At 44.0% G+C, this 22,179-nt stretch overlaps 1 protein-coding gene across 2 annotated transcripts in view; it reads left to right on the forward strand.

The window, feature by feature from the left end:
• Positions 1–22,179, forward strand: part of LOC115467051 (L-threonine 3-dehydrogenase, mitochondrial-like) — a 69,326-nt gene that overhangs the window by 25,284 nt on the left and 21,863 nt on the right. Inside the window, exons 1-3 of one of the 2 annotated variants that reach the window (XM_030198716.1) lie at positions 802–904; positions 7,671–7,861; positions 16,011–16,053. In XM_030198716.1, coding sequence (XP_030054576.1) covers positions 7,678–7,861; positions 16,011–16,053 — 227 coding nt within the window. In that variant the 5' untranslated portion in view covers positions 802–904; positions 7,671–7,677. Of the gene's footprint in view, positions 1–801; positions 905–7,670; positions 7,862–16,010; positions 16,054–22,179 lie in introns of those variants that run through there. The other variant, XM_030198717.1, reaches the window with a different exon arrangement.

Genomic DNA, 22,179 nt, shown 5'->3' on the forward strand with positions numbered 1-22,179 from the left:
GAAAAACCTGCAGCGGTGGTTTGGGAGGGGGGTCGCAGTGGCGTAGCCAGACAGCCAATTTTGGGGAGAGGGGGAAGAGAGAAAATTTTGTGCCCACCCACTTTGTGCTCAGGCCCACCCAAAATTGGCTGTCTGGCTACGCCACTGCTGCCCTCTATTAAGTGTGCATAGTGAATAGGTATTCTCATGAGCCCACATTATTCATGGCTGTACCAGAGTTGATGGAAAAGCTGGTCTTCATACACTTCCCTCTTAAATTTGTTTTTCAAAATAGCACCTCTCTCATGGTGCCCTGGATCCTCATATCAGCGGTGGTACTGCTTTGCCCTTTTTGCTGTGCTGAGGTATCCTTTCCACTTTTCATGCCACTTTGCCCAGTGGTTCTGCCTGCTTGGAGAGAAAACTCTTAATATTGGAATCCAAAATAGGATCTGGTGTTTCTTCTGTTGACTTTAATCAGGAAAATGCAATAATTTGGTGAATGAAATAACAGAAAAGGAAAACAAACTGAAAATGAGAAGAGAAGAGAAGCCAGCCAAACAACGTTGGCAGGAGAAACCGGAATGGACTCGTTGTTAAACTTATTCTCTGGGGTAGTAGCTGCAGGGGTGTTTCCTGGTTGAATGACACATGATGCAGGGTTCGCGCCTGCCCTTGCTCCCAGATTACACAAATTTCTCCGGTTATCTTTGTAGACGTAGTTTCAAAAAGGTTCAGCAAATAATTTGTTAGTATGATGTCTGCTGCTGAGGCACTTGTCGCTGCGACCAGCCCTCGGCGCTGTGACATAGGAGCCAACTCCCTCCAATTCAGGTGCTGCGATTGGCGTTAGCGGGAAGGCTGTGCCCTATATATATTCCGGAGTGAACACACTCGTCTGCTGAGCCCATTAACCGCAAGAGAGGTAAGCTTGGGGCAAAAAGGTGATTTTTTTTTTTCCTTCCGATCTAACATTTCCTGTCCTAATTTAAAATTTGCTAATTTGTCGCGTCCCTTTTCTATTCTGAGACGCATTTGGATGCGGTTCTATCACAAGTTAAATCCATAAACGGATATCATGGACTAAGGAGATGGTTTGAATAGAGAGGAGACATGAATGCGTTTAAAACGAGCAGGGCTTTAAGATTTCTCGTGGCCAACGAGCGCAGTGATCCAAGGAATAAAAGCGAAGAGTTGCTGCCTTCCTGCTGTTAACTCTTTCACGTCCCGGCATTTGTGCTCGACCCTAAACCAAGGCAGATTAAAATGGAAGAGTGCGGATGTGTGTGTGTGTGTGTGTGTGCGCACTTGGGGGGGGGGGGGGCATGAGTTTTCCTGTTCCTGCTCAAGAATGGTTTCTGTGGGTATTCTTGGAGAATGGGGTTCGATCTTTTGATCAGGTTTAATATCCTGCTGCACGTGCATGGCAGTGAAAATACGGGATTTTATTTTAGGACAACTGTACATCTCTTCTACACTGTAGTTACGTACGATTAGTTAATTGTTGGAACTAAGTCCCTTTTTTTTTCTTAACACAATCCTTACCTATACGCACCACACATAGTCTGTCTTATTTTTATTTTACTTTAATGAAGAGTCTTAAAAAAAATGATTTGAGCATCCTTTACGTTAGACCCACCGCGTAGCACATAGCTTGATCAGTTTGCCAGTCATGATTTAAGGACTACTGGAAATTTTAATACAGTAATTGCTTAAGTCACATTTCGGATGTAATCTATACATACGTACCTAAGTAATAGTGCACCATCAGCATACACTTTAGTAGCTTGTTTAAGATCTACTTTAATAAGTGCCATTTCTGTTTATACAGTCTGTCCCGCCAAATCTGCACGGTAAGAGGCATTTTAGTCGATGCCCGTGACTTTATTTAATTTGGGCAGGACACTTGCACGCAAACTCTTTGCTTCGCAGGACTGGCATGTTGGAATTTTTTTTGGCATGCCGATTTATGCTGGAAGACAAGTGTGGCAGCCTGGCTGCCTCTACTTTTGAGCAGCTGCAGGACTAAGCTGGCTTTTCTCGGGGTTCTTGGGGGAAGGGAGGGAGGGAGGGGGGAGAGAGGAAAACCAGAATCTAGCTAGTCTTTCCCAAACAGCAATTTAACCGTTTTGGGGGGTTTCTTTCTATCATATTTGAAAAATCTATGCATGTTTTGTACACTATCGTTTGGCATTTTTCAAATCTCCACTTTTATTCAGGTACAGTAGGTATTTAACTGGACTTGAACTGCTACACTTCGGTCTGTTGCATTGCCTATATGGGACTGTGCGGAGATCAAATAACATCCTCCTCCCCCATCTTTCACCTCTTTCTTTTTTTTTTTGCTGTGTGTTTCAGTCTCTGATTAATCCATTCCCGCCTTTAAACATAATATGAATATCCATTCAAAAAAAAAATCAGAATGGAAAAGAGGGTCTTTCATTTCATTTCAAGTTGTGATTTTTTTTAACATAAATTAAATCTAGTTGTTGCTGCTGCAGTGGAAAATAAAATGCTTATTCCCTAAGAATTTTTGAAAAACACATGGACTTGCATCTTTGTTATAGATGGTAATAATTTTTTGTGACGTCCCATATCTCAGAATTTGAGAGAGTGTTTTGTAAGAGGTTTTGCTTGGTTGAGCTGGTTCTCTAACTATACAGAAGTTGGTTCTTTCCTTCAGCACTGTATTAAGGGAGTCCTTTTATCCTCGCATTCCTTGTGATCTCATATCACTCATTTAAGGACCGTGCCAAATTATACTGTGGCAAATTATAGGCCTTCTTTATAGGCGCTGAACCACATAAAACATTTCTTCACAGTTAAGTTCAGTGGGGACAGCTATATTTTTCAGCAGTAAGATTTTTTCCTTCTCTGTTGCCACGCAGGCAGTAAGAGGTTCTAAAGGAGTCTCATTGAGCAGCAAGGTTGAGCCTTTCTTCACAATTACCTTATTTTTCTCTCCCCCCCCCCCCCCCCCCCCCTCTCAGTAAGGGCTCTTCAGCTGGGATCATGCACAGGGCTTTTGGAATCCAATCCTGCAGTCATGGGCACTGAGGGGCTAACGCAGTGCTGCCGAGTGCATGGTTTCTAATGCAAGCATAGCATGCAAGTTTTTCTCACCAATGCAGTAAGCAAACTTTGTGCGCACAGAACTTGTGTGCAGGCGTCATTTGTGTTCACCCTGTGCTAAGGGCAGCTAGAAATATGTGCATGTCTGATCAAAAATAGTATTGGTGTACATTTGTGCATGTGATGGAATGTTATTTTGTGCATAAAACTTTTGAAATGCCAAAATGTATTGGCAAAATAACATTCCAGCACATGTGCAGATAGGATTTTTTTTCTTTTCTGCTCAGTCCTGTGTGTAGAACTGTTAGAACAGGGAGATGATAATAGTTATGGGTACTGTTATGCTCACATCAAAAAGAAGAAAACGGACATTAAATCCTCGGACACTGAAGAAGAAAAAACTAACCCTTCTGGCTTCCTCAGACCTCAAATTCCTGTGTTGTGCTCTTGCCTTATGGGGTAAATATTCAGCTGAGGTGGTGAATGTTTGTTCTAGCAGCCACCAGCTTTATTCCCCGCTATTCAGTGCCGGGTCCTGTCCATTGGCATTGAATATCCAGGTTTGTGCAGCTGGCTATCTCTTATGCGGTTAAGTGTGATATGTAGTACTTAACTGCCTGAAGGGCCAATGATTAGAAGCAAATGTGGACGCTAGAGGCTATTAGCGCCATACTAGCACCCGCATTTGCTTCTGCTCCATGATCACAGCCGGCGAGCATGCGACACAGTGCACTCGCCAGCTCTGACCGCAAGTAGCATGCAAATGCACGCTAAACAGGGCATTAACTATTCCTCCCCAATGCTCAGCAGGCAGTTCGCCAAACAAGGGTGCTGCGGGGGGGACAAGACCATGCTGGACAGGGCTCCCCATTCCTCCCCAATGCTCTACAAACCCTAACACCCCTGGACACGTGACCTTGCCCCCCCTTTTATGGTATTGAAGCTCAGCCCAGTGCATCCTAGGATGCACCAGACAGGGCGCCGTCATTTTGAATGCCCCAGGAGGAGGGAATGCTACTCCATCCTCCCTTCTAAAGGTACGGGGGAGGGGTTTGGGTGTATTAGGCCACCAGAGCAGGTGGAGGGTAGAGGTAGGGTTGCCCACTGGGCCACCAGGGTCAGTTCTTTAGTGTCTAGGGGGGGCTAGAGCTCCACCGGAACTCCAGCCCTCTTGTGCCAGGGGGGTCGAGGGGCTTGAGGTCCACCAGACCTCCAACCCCCCCCTGTGTTGGGGGGGGGGGGGGAGAAGGCCACTAGGGAAACTTGTTCACGCTGTTCACACCTATGAAGGAGAATACACAGTATCATATCTAGAAGGCCCACAGATTCAAGAGGGCTCAACTGCCTCACCACTCTTTGTTGAATCCGCCCTCAAATGAACTAGGAGCTCCAGGACTCGTATCTCGGCTGCCCTGGGTAGCGTGGACACTAGACTCGTTTGGGAGGAAAGCTTTTCAGGTCTTGATGCTCATTGCCCACATCCAGTCCTACCAGCTCTACATAAGCCTTTACGTGCAGTCTTTGCTACACAGTACTAAGTATCTTGGATGAGCAGGCCGCAGAGCTTCACCAGTGGGCTAGAAAGCTGGAGTTTGGGAAATATCTGTGTAGGGGTGCATATGATTTTTTTGACATTGCATCCAGACTCTCCGCCATAGGTATGGGGATGCACAGACTCTCATGGCTGTGTATCTCTGACCTAGAACCAGCAGTTCAGGAGAGGTTGGCGGACATGCCTTGCCGATGAGACAATTATAAGAACAACTATACTGGCTCAGACCAATTGTCCATCTAGCCCAGTATCCAGTTTCCAACAGTGGCCAATCCAGGTCACAAGTACCTGGTAGAAACCCAAATAGTAGCAATATTCCATGCTACCCATCTCAGGGTAAGCAGTGGCTTCCCCATGTCTATATCAATAGCAGACAATGGACTTTTCCTCCATGAACTTGTCCAAATCTTTTTTTTTAACCCAGATATGATAACTGCTGATACCCCACATCCTCCAGCAACGAGTTCCAGAGCTTAACTATTCACTGAGTGAAAAAAATGTTTCCTACTATTTGTTTTACAAGTATTTCCATGTAACTTCATTGAGTGTCTCCTAGTCTTTGTACTTTTTGAAAGAGTGAAAAATTGATTCACTTCTACTCATTCTACACCACTCAGAATTTTGTAGACCTCATTCATATCTCCCCTCAGTGTCTGTTTTCCAAGCTGAAGATCCTTAACCTCTTTAGCATTTCCTCATATGTGAGAAGTTCCATCCCCTTTATTATTTTGGTTTTCTTCTTTGAACCAGGGGCGTAGCCAGAAAGCAGATTTTGGGTGGGCCTAGGCAAGAAGTGGGTGGGCACCAAATGTTCTCTCCCCCACCCCCACATCAAAAAAATATCTCAGCTGGTGGGAAAATGCTTCTCTCCAGTCTCCACCTCGGTAGTCTGCAGCAGGCATGCGCTGAAAACTGAGCATGCGAAGGTGCCAGTAATGTGGGGAGCAGCATTTTCATTACCATGTGCTACTGTTGGATAGGCCTGAGCACTAAGGGGGTGGGCCCCGGCCCTCCCAGGCCCACCTGTGGCTACACCACTGCTTTGAACCTTTTCTAATTCTGCAATATCTTTTATGAGATATGGCGACCGGAATTGAACGCAATACTGAAGGTGAGGTTGCACCATGCAGCGATACAGAGGCATTATAGTATTCTTAGTCTTATTTACCATCCCCTTCCTAATAATTCCTAGCATCCTGTTTGCTTTTTTGGCCATCGCTGCACACTGGACAGAAGATTTCATTGTATTGTCTAGAATGACACCCAGATCTCTTTTCTTGGGTGCTGATCCACAAGATTCACCCTAGCATCAGATAACTATGATTCAGATTATTCTTCCCAATGTGCATCACTTTGCATTTGTCCCCAATAAATTTCATCTGCCATTTGGATGTCCAGTCTTCCAGTTTCTTAAGGTCTTCCCGCAATATTTCACAGTCCACATGTGTTTTAACAACTTTGAATAATTTTGTGTTATCTGCAAATTTAATCAACTTACTTTGTCATTCTGATTTCCAGATCATTGATAAGTATGTTAAATAGCACTGGTTCCAGTACAGATCCCTGTGGCATGCCGTGATTTGCCCTACTCAATTGAAGAAAATGGCCGTTTAACCCTACCCTCTGTTTTCTGTCCAATAACCAATTTCTAATCCACAACAGAACATTGCCTCCTATTCCATGACTCTCTCTAATTTTCTCAGGAGTCTCTTATGAGGAACTTTGACAAAGCTTTCTGAAAATCTAGATACACTACATCAACCAGCTCACCTTTATTGATATGTTTAGTCACGCCTTCAAAGAAATGGAGCAAATTGGTGAGGCAAGACTTCTCTTGGCTGAATCCATGCTGACTCTGTCCCATTAAACCATGTTGATCTGTGTGTTCCGTAATTTTACTTTGCCTGGCACTGATGTCAGGTTTACTGGTCTGCATTTTTCCTGATCACCCCTGGAATCCTTTTTAAAAATCGGCATTACATTGTCCATCCTCCAATCTTCAGGTGCTATGGATGATTTTAATGACAAGTTACAGATCACTAACAGCGGATCAGTTTGGGGTTGTCCCACCTCCCCTTGGGGTTGTGTTCTTTAGTTATCTTATATGACTGAGGGACCTGTTATTATGTGTCAGGCGCAAAGGCACCAGCACATGTGTAGTGGGATGCCACTAGGATGTTTTACAATAATCTCTCTAGTTGGCTTCCTTAGAGAACATCTGCTTCAGGTGAGTAACTTTGTTTTTCTGTAAAGGGCGCCCAAGAAGTTTTGTGCAGATTACACACTAACCATGCACTACTGTCTGTTAAGATTTCTGCATCAGTCCTTGAGTCTGACCACATGGTGTCACCCTTGAGCAATGACTATATGTCCTCCTCTCCCTTAGGGTTCTGTGAATGCTGCAGTCCCATCCCCAGCCAGTCTTGAGTGCTGAGGACCAGATTTGGAGCATCAAACCATGATTTGTCCACACGGCAATACACAGGGCTGCAACTAATCCCCTGGGCTTAACTGATTTACAAGTTCAATTGATTTTTTTTCCGTGTTTTTATAAGATAAGGAAGATACTCGGTATAGGCAGGATAAGGAAGATATTCAGTATAGGCAGGAAATGTTCTGGATTTCCACATATTGTAGCTCTTCCTTTGCATCTTGGTCCTGGCATGATGTTGTGCTTCTGGGTCTCCTCTGAGATGAGGTTGATCAGTGATGTATGGAATGAAGAGACTAGGCTGGTCATTTGGCTTCAGACCTGAATTGAGGGTTGAACCTTGACTCTCAGGAGGTGAACTGAACTAATTGACTGCTCTAGTCCCGTGAACTGGCTGCTATTTAAAAAAAAGTTCAGTATATGTTAGGATAGTTTTCATTCTTACCATATTGGGTTACTTCTAGAGTTACACAGGGCTGTTTACAGAAAGCTTCTGAATTGCTCTGGGATTAACTGCTTATTGGGGTGTGGAGAGAAATACAATAATCAGGATAACAACTGCTGCTGCTATTCCTCAGAATGATTCTAAGTTATCTTTATATTATTTTTTCTTCTTTTCAACATTATTGCTGAAAGCTGAGAAATGGCAGTTCTTAAGACATTGGCCAGAGCTGCTAAGCAGGTGCTGCAGAGTCCTGGCTGTGGGTGTGGATCCTCCATTGTACCTGTCCGGTTTATTGGTGCCTCACCACGCCAAGTAGCATCAGATGCAAGTTTCCATTCTGTGTCCTTTTCTGAGACAGATCATCCCCGAGTGCTAATTACAGGTACCACCTATTGCTTTTGTTTCTCAACTGCTTTTGCTGATACTTTGAGGGGCATTTTCGATAGAACATCTAAATCAGAATTTCCGAACAGGAAAGAAGGTCATTTTCGAAAAAGATGGATGTCTATCCTTTGTGTTCAAAAATGCTATGGACATCTTGTGATTTGGATGTCCTTATTTTTGGTCCATTTTCGAACAAAAGATGTCGAAATGCAAGACATCCAAAACAGAGGAGGAGTGGCTTAATAGCTTTGATCCTGGCAACATGGGTTCAAATCCCACTGCTGCTCTTTGTGACTTTGGACAAGTCAAATGCACAAAGGGCATTTTTGGATATGACATCTAAGTCTGAATGTGGACATTTTTTTGTAAAACATCCAAAATCAGAACAGGAAAGGTCATTTTCTAAAAAAAAAAGTCTTTTCCTTTTGAAAATGCTGTTTGGAAAAATATTTTGTGATTTGGATGTTTTATTTTTTGGGCTATTTTCAAACAAAAAAACATCCAAATGCAAAATGTACAAAATCCACAATAAAGTGAAACCATGCACATGTTCTAAGTGTGTAGTAAAAGCTTTGGTTGTAATGTAAATTTCAAAGTGCATCAGAAAGACCACAAGGGAGAGAAACCATTTGCATGTATAGAGTCTGGTAAAAGCTTTGGTCAGAAGGTAAACCTCACAATACACCAAAGAATACACACAGGAGTGAAACCATTTACATGTCCTGAGTGTGGTAAAAGCTTTGGTTGGAAAGAAAGCCTCACATGGCATCAGAGAATCCACACAGGCATGAAACCATTTACATGCACTGAGCAGGTAAAAGCTTCAGTTGCATTCGGACAGGCAATTAGGGAATGTACACGCTTGCTATGAAGTATGGAAAAATAGCACTCCTTTTCATCTAAAGATCTGAATTCAAAACCCAAACCTAATGATAAACAATAGACACAAGGCTCAGATGTTATTAAAAAAAAATAGAAAGCTTGGCATCAGGTAGAATAGTGGAAAAGTGACATCCCAGGAAAGCAATAGGGCATCCTTGGGGGCACTGCAGTGGACTTTATAAAATGCTCCCGGTACACATCTCACTATTGCTCCCTTACCTTGTCTGCTGAGTCCCCCAAAACCCACTACCCCTAACTGTACACCACTACCATAGCCCTTACAGGCGAAGGGTGCACCAATATGTGGGTACAGTGGGTTTCTGGTGGGTTTTGGAGGGCTCACAGTTTCCTCCACAAGTGTAACAAGTAGGGAGAGGTAGAACCCTGGGTCCACCTGTCTGCAGTGCACTGCACCACTACTAGACTACTCCAGGGACCTGCATGCTATTCTAGTGGACCTGAATTTAGCATCTGAGGCTGGCAAGTAATATTTTTAATCACATTTTTTTTGAGTGGGAGGGGGATAGTGACCACTAGGGGAGTAAGGGGAGGTGATCCCCGATTCCCTCCATTGGTCATCTGATCATTTGGGGTAACTCTTGTGTGGAGTAGAGGAGTAGCCTAGTGGTTAGTGCAGCAGATCTTGATCCTGGGGAAGTGGGTTCAATTCCCACTACAGCTATTTGCTATAAAAACAGACCTAGCTCAAAATGTCTAAGTTCTAATCTTGGATGTTTTTGTTTTGTTCCATTATGGCTGAAAGACATCTAAGTCTTAGGAACGCCCAAATCCTGCCTTGAACACGCCCCTTGAGATTTAGACGTCCTTCTGACAGACTTCAGAGAAAGACGTCTAAAAATAGGTTTTGAAAATACTAATTTGGATGTCTTTGTGAGATAAACGTCCAAATGCAGACTTATTTCACTTTTTGGACGTTTTCTCTTTTGAAAATGAGCCTGATAGTTACATAGTAAATTTCTGCACATAAAGGCTACATGCTACTACTACTAATTTCTTTAGCGCTACTAGACATATGTATGGTCCATCCAGTCTGCCCGACAAAGTAGCTAGAGTTGAATCTGGCACTTTGCACAGGTTCCACTTCTTCATGATTAAACACTGGTTTACTCTCCCTGCCAATTTTGGGGCACAGCCCGTAGAAATCTTACTTCCCAGTTACTGGAGTTGCTTTCGAAGCCCACCCTAGCCTTGATCTTCATCTGTTTTTGAAAAACTAGAATAAAAGAAAAAAAGTTCAACACCTCCTTCTCCCAGCCCACCCCACCCCAGAAGCTTAGCCGAGATTGGGGGGGGGGGGAGGTGGAGGCGGGGCTAGTGCTGGGCAGACTTATACGGTCTGTGCCCTGAAAATGGCAGATACAAATCAAGGTAAGGTATACACAAAAAGTAGCACACTTGAAATTATCTTGTTGGGCAGACTGGATGGACCGTGCAGGTCTTTTTCTGCCGTCATCTACTATGTTACAAGAATTTGTACACAGATATTCATGTAACATGACTATACAGAAATTTGTATTAGAAAAATTATCTCACAAAATATCACAAAACTGAGAGCACTAATCAGAGCAGTGTATCATAATTGCAGTATAACAAATGAAATACTTTTTAAATTTTGTGCAAAGTGTATTTCAATGTTGCATAATTACTGTAAAGCCATTGATAGCTGCAAAAGTAGATTTAAAAAATTAATGCATCTATAGGGTATTGTGGTGGGTTCTCTCCATTCCCTCTTTACTCCTGCTGGATGGCTTGGGGGTTACAACAGCAGGCTGAGAACCAGATCCCCCTTCTGCTTCTTGTAATCTTGGTCAAATCACTTCGGGGTCCTTTTACAAAGGTGCAGTAAGAATTGGTCTTAGCATGCCCTTACACGAGTCTTTTCTGCACATTAAGGCCGTTTTTACTACATCGGAAAAAGGCTTTTTTTTTCTATTTCTTTCATTAATGGCTGTGTGCTAATATTATCACAAGCGTGCAGCCATTTTGAAAAATTAGTACGTGATAGAGGCTAACCAAATTTCAGTTTTGGTTTTGGCTTCAGTGCCAAAACCAACCCAAAATTCTAATTCATCCATGTTTTAGTTTCAGCCAAAAATGCCAAAGCGTTTTCAGCTGAAACTGAATCCCCCTGCACCACTGCCCATTATCTTTTCCCCTCTCACCAATCAAAACTGCCGGTGCCCTCTCAGGGCGTACCTTAGCCACCATTGTGGTCTAGTAGCCTAACTGGGACAGGAATAATTCACAGTTGCTCCTGCCCTGGCTATCTGGGTACATAAAGTAGGCCTGGGAGTATCAAAATAACTTTCAGATAAGTTGCCAATCTATGTTCCTGGTTATTTGTTACATTCTCAAGAGAGTGAGAAGTGCTTTCTTTTGCCTTCTGCTAGGTCTTTTCTTCTTGAGTGTGCCTGTTCCCAAGCATATTCTTACTCTACGACTTGGCTGTGGAATAAGTCCCTTCAACTCAAAAATACTTTTCTACAGGTCCAAAAACTGCTTTTCAACAAAAACTGTAGATTATAAATTGTAATACTGAGGAATTTACCTTCAATATAAAATTACAAAAAACGAGGTAAAATACCTCAAAGTACCCGAGTGCTGTGGCAAATGCTGCAGCTTCTATCTTCATAGCACTCACCAGGTTAGTACATCATCATTGGTCAAAAAACCTCCATACATGTATTAAAAAAAAAAAAAAAACAGTTTTCTCTGCAAAATTCTTCTTCAGATAAACATCTTATTCACCACAATCCATAAACAAAGGTGCAAAAACTTGTATTGAAGTACTTAGCTTTTTAATGATCAAAATTGCTGCATAGCTCCAACTGCCAATGGGGACCCATTTTGCCCTCGGTCTTTTTCAATGGAGAATTCAAAAGCATTTTCACTCCTTCCTGCTAATATCTGTTTAAGTTGATACACTTGCAAAATGTTTTCATGATAAAGCACAGCTTCATCACAGAAGTTTTACTGCCCATACAAACCTTATTAAATCAACCTGTTTATGCTTCTTTCAGGATTTGAATTCTATAGTTCAAGAAAATCTTAGAGTTGGTTCATCTACCAATAACTACTGGGCCTCTCTTGCTCTGGCAGCTCTGGTTACCTTTTCTAAAACAGCTGCAGCCACATGACCTACCACATGTCTTCTTGATCCTATTCTGTCTAGGTGGCTTTCTCTTCTCCATCACAACTTACTTTCTATAGCAATGTTCGTTGTTAACACTAGCCTTCAGACAGATGTTCCTTCAGATTGGAAACATACAAATGTGCAACCATCCTTAAACCTTCATTAGATTATTGTCCAGTTTCAAAATTATGTTATCTCCAAACTATCTGAGAAGTTAGTTTTCCAACAGCTTTCACTGATATAACCGTTTGCACCTCCCAGTCTTGGGTTTCATAATGGCCATAGTTGCAAGATTATTGTTACCACATTGCTCAGAGATTTTCATTCCACAATAGAAAGAGGTGATATATCTGTCCTTGTTTCCTTGGACTTCACAGCAGGTTTTGATACCATTGATCATAGTCTGAAAAGGAGAGAACAGAATTATCACACATGAGTATCACTGGGACTGTGCAAATTTGGTTTTCATCCTTTCTGTCTCTTTCTCTAACACTACATCTAGAAGTTTCCTAATCCTATGTGGAATTCCCCACATAGGATTAGGAAACTTTCTGGCACTTTACTCTTCAACCTTTTCCTGAGTCCTTTTGCAATCATTATCCAAGACCTCGGTTTGTATGCTTTCTGTTACGTGGATGATATCTTGCTTGTCATTGACACAGACTCTCTTCATCTGAATCTGGTCAAACTAATTTTTGCCTTGGCCTCAATCTCTGAATGGCTAGAAGAAAATCATCTTATACTTAATTTCATTAAAACAGTTGCCACATTTATTACAGGTAAGTCTACTGCCCCCTTTAACTCCTATAATCAATGGCCAGAATATGTAGCTATTTTTCTCTTTTAAATATCTTGGTGTTATAGACCAGGAGTTATCATTTTGAGATCAGCTCTCAGCCTTGACAAGAACCTCCTATCATCTTCGCAAATTTACACTTTTCAGTCCTTCCTTGATAAATCTTCACAGCAGATGCTCCTCTTTTCATTACTAATTTCCCAGCTGGATTATTGTAATATCATTTATTCAGGATTACCAGCCATCCTCCTTGCATCATCTTCAAACAGTTCAAAACACTGCTTTTCAGATTCTGGTCAGGGCCAAGCACCACAATCACTTATCACCATTTTTCATCTCTTATCATTGGCTCCTGCTCGTGTATCATGTACAGTTTAAAATTCTTACCCTTACTTTTAAAGCCCTTCATTCTAGCACCTTTCCATACCTTGCCTACCTCACTATTCCTTAAGCTCCACCAAGACGCCTCCGAACCATAAATGGTTGACGACTGCAGATTCCCTTTCCCAGATATACTACCTTTGAATCCAGAAGGAACAATTCATTTTACTTTATTGCCCCATCTCTGTGGAATGCTTTCCTTCCACAGGTTTGCCTAGAACTCTTTTATCCCAAGTTTTGTAGTGGACTCAAGACATATCTGTTTCCAAGTGCATTTGGATATACCATAGAGGACTCTGTGGATCCACTGATTCTTGCTTTTACTGTCCCTCTGAAGCCTAAGTTTTTTTTGTTTGTTGTTTTTTTTCCTCTCAGTTGTAGACTCTCTGCTGTACAATTGACTCTCTTCTGTTTGATACTGGCATTTCTTTCTTATTATATGTTATTTTGTTGCAATGTAAACTGCCCTGTAGCATTCTCTGGAAGAGCAGTATATTAAATTTTAAATAAATCATAGTAGTAGTAACCTGTCTCATCTGAATACACTGTTTGTATTGGTATTGTATATTATGTACAGGTTGACCCATTGCTTGTTAGTCAAATAGCTGTAGTTTATATAGTCAGCATTTTCTCTGTTCACATATTTGGGAACTTCCATCATTTATAGCAGTCAAAATGAATAGGCAGCGGAATGAGGTGGGCCACAGGGGCCAAGGCCCCACCCATATTTTAGCCAACACAATATCATCAATTAGAGAACTTGAGGTGGGGCTGAAGGTTGGTTTATTTGGCCCCTCCCACCAAAAAGATATTCTGATGCTCCTGAGATGTCAATCCCTTTCAATAAAACAACAACTTCTTATATAAAGGATTCTAACTTCACGTCCACTGCTGTTTGAGACTTTGGTGCTCATTTTCAAAGCACCTAGATTTGTTCTGGCCATTTTGAGACATCTATCCGCCAAAGACATCCAAACTGCAATTTTGGAAAGGCAGAATTTGGATGTCCTACACTGCAGCTAATCCAAATAGCAAGGGGGTGTTGTTTTCAGCAGGAGTAGAGAGGGTTCAAAATTAAGATGTCCAACAGTGATAATCAAACGGGAAGAAGGGCATCTTCATTTAGACCTGCTTCAGTCACATCCAGGTATAAAAAGGTGCTCTGATTGAGCAGCTGTCCACTGGAGGGATGATGGCATGAATCCCCTAGTGGTTGCTATCTCTCTCCGTCTACCCTGAAAGTGAAACCAAAAGGAGTACCAGGTTCTATGACAGCATCAGGTATTATAGGTATTCTGAACAAAGGAAAAAAGCGAGTCAGGAGTAGCCCAGTGGTCAGTGCAGTGGACTGTAAACCAGGAGACCCAGGTAGGTTCAGTTCCCACTTCAGATCTCTCCCCCCCCCCCTTTTAAATTGTGAGCTCTCCAGAAACTGACATATACTTGCTGTACCTAAATACTCATGCGACCTGCAAGCCTGAAGGCTATTGATTTGGTGTATAGAAGGTATTTCTGTGTTCTAGAGGGCTCGGCAATTAAAATAATAGTTGCAGGGTGCCGTGGTTTACAGTCCACTGCACTGACCACTAGGCTGCCTGTCTGCTCTGCAAGGACATCTGTATGGCCATTTTTGAAAATAATGCTGCCAGATAGACATCTTCGTCTCTGTTTTTTTTTGGTGTTCTTAATTTAGACGTTTCAATTTGTAAAATAGCTGTTCGTTTTTGGCATTCTCGCATGTTTTCGAACAGGAAATCCTGACATATTTCCTGTTCGAAAATGCTATGAGTTGGATGTCCTTTCGAAAATGCCCCTCCATATATTTGGATTTATCTCACACCTTCACATTGGTAAGTCAAGACATATATCTAAGTATAGTTTATATTTCCCTGTCTTTAAAGGACTTACAGTCTAAACCCCACCCCTGTTTACTCAGCTGCGCTAGTGGCTGGTAGTGTTCTAATGTCGGCACAGTTCATTCACTTTGAATGGGCTGTGTCGGCATTGCCGTGTGGCAGCCACTAGCCCGGCTTAGTAAACAGGGGGGTATGTTTGTACCTGATTAGTGTCCTGTATCTTATGAAATGACCTGAGTTAGATAAGCCTGCTATTGCTATTTGCATACTTTCCTAAGATAGTACATGCACGTACACTTATTAAAAATCGTAGCCACATAAGCTCTAATGTATTTAGCAGTTTCTCTATTTAGAAAAGTAGAAATCTGGATCATCTTGAAGAAATGCTCCTTCATCAGTACCTATGACTCATTCTGTAATGTTGATTGGGCAAAGAAGATTATGTAGAAAAGAAAAATGTGATTATGAGAAAAATCTTAGCCATATCAACTCGTGTTTTTAGAAATTTCCCTGTTTGAAAAGTAGAAATCTGGACACATCCTTCATTATCAGTCCTGAGAATGGGAGCTTCTTCAAATATTAAAATGAAGACTGTTAATGCTGTTTGATGTCGTGTAGCACCTCTTTTGTTGAAGTAGGCAAACTATATGGCTAGTGGGCCACAGCTGCCTGGTGGGTGCTATACATTTGAGTTCATTCTTAGCCTACAACAGCAAGAAAATTTCACATTTGGCTGGAAGTGACATCTTGGTGCTATAGGGCCCACTCCTCAAACTCGGCAACTTTGAAGGTGAATTTCCCCTGCCTCTTTTAGTCTTCTGGGGAGACTCCATTTATTTCCTAGACTGTTAGACTTCTTATTTCCCCCACTCCCTACTGGACAGGTCTCCAGTGAATCACATAAGCCAAAAAGCTGGCCCACTCATGCTCTTGAGGCATATTTGCTGCTTTGGTCTTGACGTCTACTATAGAAACATATGTTGGCTTACTTTTTTTTGCTTAGGTGTAAATTACATATCCCTCAGTGTTCTTTCTTTAAACAACCATGTTTTAAGTAAAGACATATCTTTATTTTTAGGAGGACTGGGCCAGCTTGGAGTAGGACTTGCAAAGCTGTTAAGGTAAGACAATTATTACTTGCAAATTAACTTGTTTTTCACTCAACAAATAGTTAAGCTCTGGATTCTTTGCCAGAGGTTAGTGTATCTGGGTTTTAAAAAAGTTTTGGACAGGTACTGGAGGAAAGTCCATAGTCTGCTATTGAGACAGACATTGGGAAGCCACTGCTTGCCCTAGGATTTGTAGCGTGGCATGTTGCCACTATTTGGGTTTCTGCCAAGTACTTGTGTCTTGGCTTGGCTACTGTTGGAAACTGGGCTAGATTGAGCAGTGATCTGACCCAGTATGGCTATTCTTATTCTTTTATTTCCATCTTCCTTGAATGGGAAGGAGACAGATGTAAATATTCAAGTGAATTCCTAGATTTGAAACACACCTCTAGCAGGTCAACAGGATACCATTCTTCTGTCTTACAATGAATATTGTGGCACTAATTGACACGTTGTCATTTTAGAAGGTTTATGTGGCATTCATATTTGTAACTAGTGGTTTTGCATGTGAAAATGACCCAATGTATCTTAAGAATGATTGATTTTTGAAGTGCTACTATTCAGATGTTTATGTCTGCAGCATGCACACTTTTCAAAGTATATAGTTTTAGATGGGCTTGGTAAGTATGTGTTGTGAAAAAATGAAGAAATTGCAATGCAGGTTCAAGGAAGCTAGAACTGAAGGTCAGAGTAAGAGACCATTGTGACAGTTAGGGCCACCAAAAAGACAAGATAAGCAGACTAGATGGTTTCCCCTGTAAATTTTGTAATTAATTTTATGACAGATGTATCAACACCTCTTGTTCATTTGTTTTAAATGTATTTACACCAGCCTTGAATACTGTATAGTTAGGGTCAGCAGGAAGGCTTATTCTGTGATATCTCTCAGATGGCTGGTAAACCAATAAAGATTTACATAGGTATTATCTGATACTATTCTAATCATTAACTTTTCAAATTAACAATGTGTACTTCTTGTTCTACAAAGGAAATACATCTACTTCCTAAAATCTAGGCATCCACATTTACACCTGTTTCTGGCTAAATAGTCATTTGGAGGAGCAATTCTGCTAACCGTCTGGCATTAATAAAAACACCTCAAAAAGCCTAACATTGTGTTTTGTAGCTCAGTTCCTTAACTGGCTTTTCTTGTATATTCAGGTTGGTAAAATTCAGCACTTGAACAAGTAACTGGGGACACATGTGTTGGTTGAAGAAATCAATGCTTATACATTTCTTTGTAAAATAGCTGTTCCCATTGTAAAGACCATCAAATGCACATATTAGTCTTTTTTTTTTTTTTTTTTTTTTTTTTACAAAAGACTGCATGTTCAGAAAGCCTCTTATAAAATACTCTTGAAGTTTTGACTTGGATGTCTCTTTCCCTACCTAAGGGTCACTTTTTCTAAAGGGCAGTGACAAAACAGCACTGATATGTCTCGCTGTATTGCTGCTGTGATCAGCGTGCGGCAATCCCCACACTAGAAAATAGAAATCCACGTGCTGCCTAATTACCGCAGGATTAGCGCGTGAGCCCTTACCACCAACTAGATAGGTGGTGAGAATGGCTGTGCACCAATTGTGAATTAGCGCATGACCATTACTGCCAGAAATTCTAGCATGGTGGAAAAATGCTGGAATTGTAAAGTGGCTGGTGTGTGTGGCAAACTCATGCTATTGTAGCTAGACTAGTTATTTGTGTTACAGTAGCACACATCAGTAAAGCTCAGGCTGATTTTTCCTGGGTTTTGCTCTTCATATTTTCTAAGTTTTCTAGACTTCTTCTCTGGATCTCAAATTATAGATCTGTATCAGTGGATTTAAGGCCATGCATACCTTTCCAAATAGCATCTTTTTTTTTTTTTAAGAATTTATTAAATATCTGAAACATAACAAAAACTAAATTAAATTGCCATTAAAGTAACAAATAATATAGTACCATGAGCTCACATTAACTGGAAGTGAATAAACAAAATAGGGAACTGTTTTCCCACAAAACAACTCTTAAAAAAAAAAAAATCAGCAGTTCACAAACCACCCTTAGAAGAAAAGTCTCTTACTGCAGTGGATCCACAGAAACGTACTGAGAACCCTCATGACATTTGCAGGAAAATTGGAAGGAAAGGGAAGTTCCCAATGCGAACACTTGAGACTTTAAAGCCAGAAAGGCCTGCTTTCTTAATTGAATTTCATGAGCAACATCTGGAAAGAACTGCAATTTCATATCAGTAAACAAGAGGTCCTTATTCTGAAAATAAGCCTTTAACTCAGCAATTTCCAGGCCCTGTTTACTAAGATTCGCTGATGCTTTTAGCACATGCTAAAAATTAGCGTGTGCTAAGGCTAGAGACGCCCATAGGAATATAAGGGTGTCTGTAGCGTTAGCGTGCGCTAAAAATGCTAGCATTCCTACAGTCATCATACAGAAGCTACTCGGGGCCCTTCACCTGAATAGCCTCTGTATGATGACTCTGTTAGTAATTTTTCTGAAAAGAATGAATGTTCCATATCATCAAGCTGATCAATCCATAGACTGGTGGGTTGTGTCCATCTACCAGCAGGTGGAGATAGAGAGCAAACTTTTGCCTCCCTATATGTGGTCATGTGCTGCCGGAAACTCCTCAGTATGTTCTCTATCTCAGCAGGTGGTGGTCACACACAGCAGCAGCTCTGGCTAGGCCTCCAAGCCTAATTTTTAGGTTTTGTTGAGTGCCTGGGGTTGAGGGCTCTTCTTGAGCAAGTGCAAACCTGGTGGCGCCAGGTCCCTCCTTTTCTCCCCCCTCCCGCTGGCTCCGTTAAAAAAAAAAAAAAAAAATTTTGAACGTCCTTAAAGGCGTTTATTTCGACGTTTATTTAAACGTTTATTGCAGCTACTCACTGGGACACCAGGTCGTTACAGCTCGGAGCGGAAAGCAGGTAATTTTTACCTTTTTATAGCGGGCAGGGGGTTCCCCGATTGATCTCCACGTGGCCGATGGCGTCGGAGGGCGAGGGCGCAAAGAGTCGCTCCCCTGATCGCTTGGGCGCTTCTAGAGGGGATGCGGGGGTCTTAAAGTCTGATTCGCCCTTGTTGGGTGACAGTTTTGTGACCGATGAGTGTCCCTGTCCTTCCTCCGGTGTGGCGGTTTTTCCCGCCATAAACGCCCATCCCCCACTGCTCGCCTCCGCCATCTTGGCCGGCCACACGGCTCGGACGGCTTCTTCTTGGGCCGCCCTTGAGGTGGGAGACATTAATGCCATGAACGCCCTTAATTTGGGCGACGGCACAAAAGCGGCTAAACTTAAGCGCCGTTCTTCCCGCGCGGCTCCTTCGCGGAGTGTCGCGCCGGACGCCATCTTGGATGCGCAGCATGTCTCTCCCCCGCTCTTGCGAGCGCCGGTTGAGGGTGCGTCTAGGGCTGTAGCCCAGGCTGCGGAAGTGCACAGTCTGGGGGGTTTCTCCCCCGAGTTTGTTTTGCTGCTGCATCAGGCCTTCCTTATGCAAAACGCTGCCCCTGCTCCCTCGTCTGGTAAAGAGGTTGAGGCCCCCGGAGGTAAACGCCCTCGGGTTGATTCCCAGGCCTTGGAGGACTTTGTCTCCTCCGATGTAGATGAGGGCAGCGTATCTGAGTTCTCCCAACGGTCCTTTGCGGTTTCCTTGGAGGAGACGGATCCCCGCTCGGATGGAGCGGATGACCCCTCTGCAGCGCGACTCTTTAGCTCAGAGGATTTGCCCAACCTGTTGGTGCAGGCCATGGGCATTTTGAAGATTTCCTCTCCGGAGGACGTCTCTCCCTCAGCCCCTGTTGGCTCTGCCATTATGCTGGGGACGAAGCGCCCGCCTAGAACCTTCCACGTGCATGATGCCATGCACACCTTAATTTCGGCTCAATGGGATGTCCCGGAAGCGAGCCTTAAAGTGGCTAGGGCTATGTCCCGCCTCTATCCTTTGCCTGAAAGTGAACGTGAGGCCTATCTGTGGCCTACCGTGGATTCTTTAATCACTGCGGTGACTAAGAAAACGGCGTTGCCGGTGGAAGGTGGCACGGCCCTAAAGGACGCCCAAGACAGAAGATTGGAGGAGGCCTTAAGGTCGTCCTTTGAGGCGGCTGCTTTAAGTTTGCAGGCCTCAGTTTGCGGCTCCTATGTGGCCAGGGCGTGCCTGACTATGGTGCAGCGGGCTTTCCCCTCGGATCTTTCCTTGAGGGCTGATTGGCCGGCCCTGGAATCGGGCTTAGTCTATTTGGCAGACTTGCTGTATGATGTCTTGAGGGCCTCAGCGAAAGGCATGGCTCAGACAATCTCTGCGCGGCGGTGGCTTTGGCTGAAACATTGGTCTGCTGACCACGCCTCTAAATCCCGCCTGGCTAGATTGCCTTTTAAAGGCAAGCTGCTCTTTGGGGTCGAGCTGGACAAAATCGTGACCGATCTCGGCACGTCTAAGGGCAAGAAGTTACCAGAGGTCAGGGCTCGGGCTAGTACTCGCCCTGGTACCTCCAGAGGACGGTTTCAGGAAGCCCGTCGGTACCGCCCGGGCAGGTCGGGCTCCTCTGCCCCCTCTTCCTTCAAGAGGAACTTCTCCCCCAAGCAGCATTCCTTTCGTAGAGACCGCCGTCCCGGAGGTGCTCCCTCCGGTCCTCCCCCAGGGTCTCGTACCCAATGACGGGGCCTTGGTCCACGCCCCAGTGCAGATTGGAGGACGGCTGTCCTCGTTTCTGGGCGAGTGGACCACAATAACTTCAGACGCTTGGGTGCTGGAAGTCATCAGAGACGGCTACAAGCTAGAGTTCTGCCGACCTTTAAGAGACGGGTTTGTACTCTCTCCCTGCAAGTCTCCGGTCAAAGCTGTGGCAGTGCAGCAGACCTTGGACAATCTGATCCGCCTGGGTGCGGTCGTTCCGGTGCCAGAAAATCAGCTTGGCAAGGGGCGTTACTCCATTTACTTTGTGGTACCAAAGAAAGGAGGTTCTGTACGGCCTATCCTCGACCTCAAAGGGGTCAATCGGGCCTTGAAAGTTCGGCACTTTCGCATGAAGACTCTCCGCTCTGTTATAGCGGCAGTAAAGGCAGGGGAGTACCTGGCATCCTTGGACATCAAGGAAGTGTACTTGCATATTCCCATCTGGCCTCCTCATCAACGCTTTCTGCGTTTTGCAGTCCTGGGCCGACACTTCCAGTTCAGAGCCCTCCCGTTCGGGTTGGCTACTGCTCCGCGGACCTTCTCCAAAGTAATGGTGGTCATCGCGGCCTTCCTGAGGAAGGAAGGAGTACAAGTCCATCCTTATCTGGACGACTGGTTGATCCGAGCCCCCTCTTATGCAGAGTGCGGCAAAGCTGTGAACCGGGTGGTTGCTCTTTTGAGCTCCCTGGGGTGGATCAACTGGGAGAAAAGCCAGCTGCGCCCAACTCAGTCCCTGGAGTATCTGGGAGTTCGATTCGACACCCAAGTGGGCAGAGTGTTCCTGCCAGACAATTGGATTGTCAAGCTTCAGGCTCAGGTGGACCAGTTCCTAGTAGCCTCTCCTCTTCGGGCTTGGGACTATGTGCAGCTGTTGGGCTCTATGACGGCCACGATGGAAGTAGTGCCCTGGGCCAGGGCTCATATGAGACCACTACAACACTCTCTGCTGCAGCGCTGGACTCCGATGTCGGAGGATTATGCTGTGTGCCTTCCCTTGGACCCAGCAGTGCGCAAGGCGCTGAGCTAGTGGATGCAGACAGACAAGTTGTCTGCAGGAATGCCTCTGGTGACCCCGGAGTGGATTGTCGTCACGACGGACGCCTCTTTGTCGGGCTGGGGAGCCCACTGCTTGGGAAGGACAGCGCAGGGGCTCTGGTCTCCTGCAGAGGCAAAGTGGTCTATCAACCTCCTGGAACTCAGAGCCATTCGGTTGGCGCTTTTGGAGTTCATCCCGGTACTGGCGTTGAAGCCTGTACGGGTCCTGTCTGACAATGCCACGGCTGTGGCCTATGTCAACCGCCAGGGAGGTACCAAGAGCGCCCCTCTAGCCAAGGAGGCCATGAATCTATGCCAGTGGGCGGAAGCGAACCTGGAACAGCTGTCAGCGGCCCACATTGCCGGAGTCATGAATGTCAAGGCGGACTTTCTCAGTCGCCATACCTTGGAGCCCGGGGAGTGGCAGCTGTCTGCTCAGGCGT

The sequence above is a fragment of the Microcaecilia unicolor genome, chromosome 3, assembly GCF_901765095.1.
Source record: "Microcaecilia unicolor chromosome 3, aMicUni1.1, whole genome shotgun sequence".
NCBI classification, from domain to species: Eukaryota; Metazoa; Chordata; class Amphibia; order Gymnophiona; family Siphonopidae; genus Microcaecilia; species Microcaecilia unicolor.